The 9,785-nt window shown below is 38.7% G+C and overlaps 1 protein-coding gene across 1 annotated transcript; it reads left to right on the top strand.

Moving 5' to 3' along the window:
• Nucleotides 1-1,367: 1,367 nt before the first annotated feature.
• Nucleotides 1,368-8,722, top strand: LOC148850032 (Thioredoxin superfamily protein). Its single transcript, XM_088944146.1, has 5 exons — nucleotides 1,368-2,189; nucleotides 3,487-3,533; nucleotides 3,657-3,849; nucleotides 8,120-8,215; nucleotides 8,334-8,722. Exons 1-5 carry the CDS (start codon nucleotides 1,899-1,901, stop codon nucleotides 8,451-8,453), a joined length of 747 nt encoding a protein of 248 aa, XP_088800272.1. The 5' UTR covers nucleotides 1,368-1,898; the 3' UTR covers nucleotides 8,454-8,722.
• Nucleotides 8,723-9,785: the final 1,063 nt, after the last annotated feature.

The following is a 9,785-nucleotide window of genomic DNA, read 5'->3' as shown; positions in this document are numbered from 1 at the left end:
CCACATAGACGTTGGCATTTATTGCATATGAAACAAAATGAAACAATTGTTTAGTTTCACCGTTTATCAAATAAATAGTAGAAAACTGAAACACTTTGATTTTTTGTGCATGGGTCATTTGGGGAAACATCAAACTCTTGTTTCCCCCAATGCCCAAGTGTTTCTTGAAACCAAATGCTGATTTGGCACACTTGAATAGGTATTAATCTGAGGTGGAGAATAAAAAACGTTCAAAGTGAAGTCCAACCAAACAACAAAAACAGGAAATGTTTAAAATGAAAAAGTATAAATAAACGTTTAAGGGAAAAATGTATAAATAAACGCCCTATCTATAACAGAACCAAACGCATACTTGATCTTTACAACAACCTCACACGCATTGCAGTCATGCATTGGGAACATCTCCTATACTTGTATGTTTACATTCATAGGGAGATGTTCCCAGTGCACACACACCAGAATCGTTTGGTTTGTGGGAATATAGGAGTTGGTAATCGGAGTTGAAATGGGCCATTCCAATTACAACTGTTGTTTGGTGGAATGACATTCTCCCATTTCCATTTGAGGGAATGATCATTTTCTCCCCTTGATGAATGAAATCTCATACCAGTTGATTCCAATTCCCATTTTGATTCCTGTCTGAACCAAAAGGAATGATCATTCTCTCCCATTTTCATTTCTATTCCAATTCCGATGAATTTGAATTCCATTAGGAAAACCAACCAAATGGACCCTTATTGAATTGGGTTTGTTTCAGAAAGTTCGGAGGGTGAGACATTGGCCTGCATAGTTCTATCCAGAGGCGAGAGGGGGGCCAAATCAATCAAACTAAAAATAAATACGGCCCAAGCCCAGTATGCAGGAATTCGGGTGAAGAAAGCCTTGCCCTATTAGACGGCTTTCAGCTACACAAATTGTGTGTCCCCTTTTCACTCTAACAAGGGCCATGCCCTTCAATAATCTGAGACGTGGTGATAAGGTTGTGGATCAGACGGTTAAAATTTCAGAAAAACTGGCGCAGACACCAGTTTTCCCTCCGATTTGAGTTACGTTAAGGCTATGTTTGGTGCGAAGGAAAAGGTAGGGAAAGGTATCAAAACCTATACAAGATTTGTAAAATTTTCTTTTATCTTTTCTTTCCTTTCCCTAATTTTTTTTCCTTCAAACCAGACATAGCCTAAATAAATTCTCATTTCTCACTGTAATCAATGTGTAACCAATCAAGGGTGGAAACAAGTTTTCCGCCCCACACGCTAATCCTTCTTGACCCAACCTGTGCATGTACACTAGTTGCACCTTTTTGGGTTGGATCGAGAGTGGTTGGCCAAAAGATATTGGATCGGGCTCAGGTACCTCAAATCCAGCCCAATTCAACCTGAGCTCACACATGCCCATACTTACTACTACATCTTCGTTACTACTACATCCTCATCGACTTTTGATTTGACCATTGTTAAACTATGGGGTTCAATTCAAAGCCCTTCCTCCTGTGTTTCTGGTATCTTAGATTTTCTCATTAAACAAGGTTATCTTAAACCAAAATACATCGAAATTTAGGCTTAACTCATTCATACGCCATGGCAATCCAATACTTTTGCATCAGTGCAACTGAAATTGCACCACAAAGGGAACGAGGTTTGAGCCAAACGTCATATATCCTGCAGTAGCTGCAGTGTGATGAGTGGTTTAAGATGCATGTACAAGAGAGTATAGCCGACAGTCGTTGTGGCTGAGTGGCTAACCTCACAAGTCACAAAAATTATTGAAAAGTCGTTGCTTTTCCATCGCTCTTTTTTCCTTGGCTCCTGAACGATCGGGGAAGGAACCAGTCCCTGGGTTTAAGGTCTGCTGTCTTCATCCTAATTCTTATCGATTAAGGAATCTTCAAAGTTGAAACCATGTCTGCGCTCTCTGCACAGGCCTTGGCATTTCCACAACCTCGCCTTCTCCCTTCCCTTTCCCCTTCTTCCAGCTCTCATTATTCCTTGACATCGCCTCTTTCGTCTACCGCCTCATCCGTTGGTATCCTTTCGACGAAACTGGGTAAGGAGAGGACACTTCCTCTTCTCGTTGCAAGAGCCTCTGCGTCTGGTTTCAGTGGAAGCATCGGTCACATCCTCGGCGATGTTAGCATCTTCACTGCGTCCGGAGAACCAGTCATGTTCAAGGACCTTTGGGATCAGAAAGAGGTTAAAATCTTTTATTTTCAATTCTGGTCTACACGTTTCTGGATTGGACTGGCATATTACTTTTATTCTGTTTGGAGCTTCTTGAATTGTAAATTCTGCGCTAATGGTGATACTTGTCCGAATTACTGTTGTTTTGGGATTTCACTGCACTCCACATTCATATGAGATATGACCAAAAGTTTTATTATTTGGTTCCCACAGTATTAGTCTTGCCTTGTAAGTTATCGACACCAGTGCTACTAATAGAAATTTTTATTTTTCCTAGGCCCCACGGTGCCTGATGTTTGTTGATGACATAATATTAATTGATAAAACTAGTTAAGACTTCAATGCAAAATTATATTTATGGACAACTATATTAGGAACAAAAGGTTTCAAAATATAAGTATGAATAAAAACAATATATGTTATGTTACTCAATATGACCTTTCCACTACCTTGGTTCAATAATTCATAACAAATAAGAGTTTTAGGAGGATGTCACGCATAGAAATAAAGAAGGATGGGCTAAATGGAGGGGTAAGTATGTGATAGGAAATTACCGCTTCTGCTAAAAGGAAAGTTCTATAAAACAATTGCTGGCTAGCTATGTTGTATGGAGTAAAGTGCTAGGCAGTAAAGAAATATTAAGTCCAAAAAATGAGTGTGGCAGAAATGTGAATGCTTAGATGGATGAGTGGTAAAACTAGAATGGACAAGGTTAGAAATGAAGTCATACAAAGGAACCTAGGAGGTAGGAGCAACTCCAATATGTGATAAAATGAGAAAAAGTGGATTGAGATGGTTTGGCCATGTGCATAGGAGGCCATCCATCTACAGCACCTATTAGGAAAAATGATCTGTTAGAAGTTTAAGGGGTTAGAAGAGCTAAGGGCAGACTGAAAAGAACTTGGGTGGAAGTAATAAGAAATGGTTTAGATAATTTAACGTTGGATATGGCACTGAACAGAATAGAATGGCAAAAAAGGATTCATGTAGCCGATCTTGTAGAGTTAGACAAGGCTATGATGATTATGAATGCCAATCTGTTGGTCTTTGATTTCTATTGCTTATTTGCTTGAATTTACATTTAGATATATGGGATTACATTCTAATTCACTTGTTTAAACAGAAGACATTTCTCTTTGTTGCTTTTTTAATGAAAGCACTTACAATTAATGTTTGTTCAAGGTGCTTAGTCTTGATCAATTTGCCCTTCTATATATTTTCATAAACATTATAGTTGTGTGGCATTTTCTTTAAATTTCCCTGTCATCATCTCTGCCCTCAACATCAGAGCCCAATTTCTCATTCTCAGGGAATGGCAGTGGTTGCACTTTTGAGGCATTTTGGATGCCCTTGCTGGTAAGTGGAAACTTTTACATTTCATTGCTACTTAACCAGAAAATGATATTTTTATTCAGGAGACATGATTACTTATAATTTCGTTTCTTCCTTTTTTCCATCTTTTTTGTGTGTTTTCTGAAGCTGGGAACTTGCATCTGCTCTGAAAGAGTCAAAACCACTATTTGATTCAGCTGGTGTGAAACTAATTGCTGTAGGGGTTGGAACTCCTAACAAAGCTCGTATTCTTGCTGAACGGGTACTTAATGCTTGCTATCTGTTTACCATATTGTATTTTCATCCCTTTCACTGGAGGATGCATATGATATTTGTTCATTAAAAGTAAAACATCACTTCTATATGGGTATTACAAGAAAGAAATGAGAAAGGGAAAAGGCAAGGGCTTCTATTAGTTGTAGCTATGTTTGACTCATTTGAACTCCTTGTATTTTATGTAGTTTCGGGTAACATATTTAATGGACATTTGGGAAAGGTACTAAGGTAGAAGGAATTGTTTCATTGTAATTTTTGTAACATTTGGGTGCATAATTTTAAGATCTGTTTATTGATGATAAAAAATATTAGAAGAATTGGAATAATTAATTTCTTGAGCTCTCCTAAAATATCAATACATTTTCCATTATGGTTCCAAAAGATTTCAGAAGGTTGCATCGGTATCTTTTGTTTGTGATCAGACATTTTCTAGTAATTGTATATATTTCCAATTATTTGAAATCCATTATAGAGGTAGCATCTCTAAAGTTAGTGACTCCATTCACCCTAGAACCTAATCAACTCATATGTAATGAACTGCATTTACCAATTTACTGCTCAGTTGATTATCACTCTGCTAAGGTTTATTCCTTGAGCACTTGCAAACGATATGCAATTTTAGTGTTTAATCTGCTTTCTCAATTTGAATATGCATCCCTAGTCTCAGTGTGGTTTTGGCAAATTTCAGGTTTGCATGGATGCTTTTTTTTTTCTCATTCTTTTGGCTTCTTAGATAAATTTTGTTGTGATCTCAGGTAGAAAAACAAGGTAAAGGTTGTTATCATGCTTTGTTTGATGTAATGATAGAATTTGGACTTGCCATACCATAACTTGGATACTGATCCATATTTGATGAGGGAAAAGATTTGGAGGTGTCAAGTAGCAGCTCCAACAAAGCAAAAATAGATCATGTGTGATCATTTGCTTTTTTCTCATCAAGCCCTACTAAATGCTAAAATAGGCTAAATTGTGTTCCATTATGCTTCGAAGAATAACCCTTTTGTTCCTCTTACCATCTTCAAAGCTTAAGCTTACATGAAATTAAACCTCACTACTGCAGTCATTATCTATGGTGGAAATTACCAAACCTGAAGGGATGAGAGATCCATCACATGGACGCCCAAAGATTGCGGAATAAGGGGCGAATTTCAAAAATTTTTTCCTCTCCCTTCAACTGGGAATCACATTCCCTATTTAGAAAATCATATTTTCAAGGATAAATCTTGAACCTTAAACTGAACCAGATCTGAACCAAAAGGAATGGGAGAGAATAATACCTGATACGGGGAAGTAATATCTCCCAACGAAGGTGTTCACGCCCAAGGAAGGATCCAAAGACTGCTCCCACTGAAAATGGCGCAGTGCAGGATGGAGCAGAATTAGCAGTGTTCTTCCCCAAGAACTCTGTCCTTCGCAAGAAACAGTAGAATGGAACGTGAGCACAGCTTCTTTTTCAATCCTTTCTCAAAGAACTGATGTCAAAATCCAATCTTGACTTCTCCCACAGCTGGAGATCGAACTGGCAAACAGGGCGACAAGAGCAGGGAGGCGGCAAGAGAGTATTCGCAGGCTGCTGAATTCTCTCTTCTTGATTTCAGCACTAAAGAGGATCTGATGTGTTTCATGTTGGTCTCACTCAAGGCTGCCGCCCCCTCCTTCTTTTTGTTAACTTAAAAGATCAGCTCTTAATCCCATTAGGAGGTGCTTATCCAAATCATATTTGAATCAACCTTCTCTTCTAGTGATAAGGATAAACCCTTATCTTATCTGCAGATTAGATTAGCTTTATCCTAATCCCATTATGAGGTTTCTAGATCTGAATCACATTTAGATCTGGACTCTCTGAGTGGATAGGATTAAGACCCTATCCTATCTGCTAATCCATCTCAGAATTCGCCCCTCTAATTAACTAAATAAATAGCCCAGTTCGAAATGGGCTTTAGGCCCATTAAGCTTATGTGCTCACTCAACCTTCCTAACTGCTGCCCAGTTGGGCTTCCTTGTATGGCGTGGGACCCAAGCATTGATCTACACATCAGCCACATGGGTTCGGCCTAGCCTTTGTTATAAGGCCTGGTCGAATACACTGTTAAAGACAGTGCACCCCCTGAAACCCATCAAATGGGCTCTATGGGCCCAACACTTACCCTAAGTGGTCCCTGGGCCAAGCCACCTTGTAACACCCAGGGACTGTGGGCAGATGCAAGATTAGACCATCAGGTATTATCCTCAATGGTCTTACACTTAACCTCTCAGCCCTTAATGATCATACACTGCCCGACAAGAGAGGACCTCTCCCTCGGCTGCAAGGAACAGTGTTGCACTCTCCACTTATATGGATCCCGGGAATTAAAACCTTTTGCAAACATTTTAGAAACCATAATATATATACTTTTATATCTCATATAAAATATACTTTGCAAAACAAATCTCAACGGTTGAAATCGGCTGCCGGCAGTCTTGGTTTCCAACAGTGAGAGCGCATCCCCGATCATTACCTTTGTCCGACAAAGGGGTTGATCATGTCACTATGATCACCCACTCAGATGAATTCTCGGATTGTCCCAACATACCCAGGTTTTGACCCCCGCTAAGGATCTCACTAATTGGTACATCAAAGACACCCCGATCCGACACTTAGTGCAGTATCATAATCGAGTCTAGGGGTCGGGTGTAACTTTCCAGTTTTGCCCATCAATCTCCAAGGTCCAGGGCAATACCGGAAATCTGTTCCAGTTCAATGATTCAATTAATCCCACACTGTATGTGCCTGGGGTCTTGCCCCGGTAGCTGAGACAAGCCACCTCAACCGACTTAATGGCACCACAGTGTCAACCTTGTCAGGATAGGTCTCCCCAGACCGACCCACTGGCTGTGAACATTCTAAACTAACACGAGTCTCAATAAGTGTCCAGTTTAAGGGTATTACACAGAAACATACCAAGGGAACATGAATCAAATATGCACTTTTATTCATTTACAATAAACTCATAAAGTACACCAATTTTGATTGAAGCTAAGGGCATACAAAACTGTCTAACAAAGCAAAAATAGATCATGTGTGATCATTTGCTTTTTTCTCATCAAGCCCTACTAAATGCTAAAATAGGCTAAATTGTGTTCCATTATGCTTCGAAGAATAACCCTTTTGTTCCTCTTACCATCTTCAAAGCTTAAGCTTACATGAAATTAAACCTCACTACTGCAGTCATTATCTATGGTGGAAATTACCAAACCATCTCCATTAATTTTCACTACTGCAGTCACTAGTCTATGGTGTAAATTAGAAGCAGTGTTTTAAAAGGTGTGTAAGGTGTATGCCTGGAGGCGCCATCAAAACGCCTAGAGCTGTATGCCAAAGGCGTTGATACCTCTAAGGAGTATGCCTCATATGCCTTTTTCATGAGGCATGCTAGAGGTGTATGCCTCATGCGCGCCTCACATACACCTCATACAAAAAGACAGGAAAAAAAAGAAAGAAAAATAAAGGAAAGGAAAGGAAAGGAAAGGAAAAGAAAGGGAAGGGAAGGGGAAGAAAAAGAGAGGAAAAAAGGATAAAAGAAAGAAAAGGGAAGGGGAGGGGAAGAAAGAGAAGAGGAAAGAAAGTTTGGGCCAAGGGCAGAGCCCCGGGGTCCTCTTGGCTGGGGGGGCTCTTGCTCAATTTACTCGCCTGCCTCCGCTTTGACAAGACTCCCCCCCCCCTCCCCCTTTAAACTAGTATTATGCATCTTCATTCTTCTTAATATAAAAGATTTATATTAAAAATAAAGAAAAATGAGTTCCTCCTCTCTCCTCCCCCTTCGATTCTTGCATCTTTTGTCCATGTGCATTCTACAGATATGTTATTCTTTTATTGCATAAAATTCTAACCCATAAAGCATGACCGCATTAAGTCATATGCACCTAAGGTATGTATCTCTGTTTATTGCAAAAATAAGGAATAAGGCCAAGATTTTGTGATATGAAGCATGCCATTGTTTGTTAAATGTGAAGACAAAGATGTGCCTCACACAGCAAATTTGAATGAAGGCATCATAAATCAGTGGTACCAAGAATTCATGTGGTTCATCTACTTTTCCATCAAGGTTGTTTACTGTTTGTCTTCATTGAAGCATCATGGCAGAGTACTAATAATATACTGATGAATGGGCTAAGGATTAATTCCCCAATTAAGATATCTGATTGATGAAGAGAAAGGCTACCATCAATTTCACAACTTCTCAAATTATTTTAGAACCTAAAATTTTCCTCTAGAAAGTGTCATCTTCTTCTTCATGTTTGTTGAGTGTTTAAGATGTAATTTGCTTCTGAGTTCATTAAATGGAATGTAACAGGTCAAGATGTTTTCAAGATTTGAATCACTACAAAAAGCTGTAAAGAACTATACCATTGAAGCCACTCCAGATGATAGAAGTAGCGTCTTGCAACAGGTCCAGTCTTTTGCTTTCTTAAAAATATTTGAAGGTGTTATCTTTTATAGTTAACTTGATTGCCAGTAGTGCAACAACCATTTCTCATTTTGTTATTCTGTCTTTTCCTCTTTAATAGGGAGGGATGTTTGTCTTCAAAGGTAATCAATTGTTATATGCAAGGAAAGATGAAGGGACAGGTGATCATGCCCCTTTGGATGAAATCCTTGACGTGTGCTGCAAAGCTACAGTTCCATGAAGCTTGACTATACTTTATTATTTAGATGTCATCAAATATATCTAGCTTGTCAAATAACACCTACATGGTAACTATCATATCTGCAGGTAATACATATTGAACTATCTATTTTTTTTTTTTTTACATCTGATGGTATGACAATTTTTCCTTAGGTGGAAATTGATTAACTGACTACTATACTATGTAGATGGCGATCACAAAATTTAGTTTTTCATGCACTGGCTATGATGTTTATAGAATGTTCTGAACTTCTGATTGAAGTTTTCCAAGCTTCTAAGCCTAAGAATAGAAGTTTTACCTCTATGGAGCGAAGTGATTTGCTAAACCCACAGGATTGGAATAAATTTCTCCTTAAATATCTCTGCAATTACTTGTTCTGATTCTACCTGCATCAGCCTTTTTCTCATCTAGGTCACCCTAGCTCATTTCCTTTTCTACTTTGGGGCGTCCTTTTAGGCCCTTCCCCACCTTTTCCTTCAAACCAAACACAGCCTATTTAATGTTTTGTACTTCTTCACTCTTCAAAACGAGGTGTACTACTGTTCTGTTCCATCATTCCCATGTAGTTTTATTCGTAGGATACGGTTGGGAAAAAAAAATCTCATTGCTTTACAGAACGAAGGATTGGAATACTGCAATGATTGGAAGAGACACAACCGCTAAAGCTTGAAACCATGACTAGTCAAGTTCCAAACATTGTAGAGACGCAAAAGCAGTTGTCTGCATTGGCCAAATCTTGAGTCAGGGAACTCATGGTATGGAGATGGGTATTGGGCCCTATTATTTGCCTCAAATGCCATCTTTTAGAGATCAACTGTTTTTGGATGGATCACGCCCTGTGGGTAATTGGGCAAGAATCTGCACCCACAACTGTGTTATTACTTGAATAAAAAAACGGTTAGTTGTAGGATCTATTTTGCCTCGCCATAAAATAGGATATTATTTTTCAGTCTGTAAAATTTGAGTTATACGTGTTCTGCTCCTACATGGAAATAAAAACATCATTAATACATGACAAGAGGGGCATTATATCTGTGGGAGGGGTAGACTGGTAAGGCTGCAAATCGAATTTGATCTGTTTATAATTGGGTCGAATACGGATCCACCCCAATTGATCCAGTAAAATCCGATTTGATTCAACTTACTTATATAATTATATATTATGATACCAGGAAGATATGAAACCGTAAAAGTTTACCACCAATCAACTGGAATCATAAAAGAGGTGACAAATCAGGTGATATTAATTAAAATTCACGGGAGTGCTTTGATCGGTCAAAGCTTTTCCGGTATCATAGATTTTCCCAAGTTTATATAGTATGATTGTATCTA

Source organism: Nelumbo lutea, chromosome 5 (genome assembly GCF_056320005.1).
Source record: "Nelumbo lutea isolate HS-2025 chromosome 5, American lotus-T2T, whole genome shotgun sequence".
NCBI lineage: Eukaryota > Viridiplantae > Streptophyta > Magnoliopsida > Proteales > Nelumbonaceae > Nelumbo > Nelumbo lutea.
This window is presented reverse-complemented; position numbering and strand designations above follow the sequence as displayed.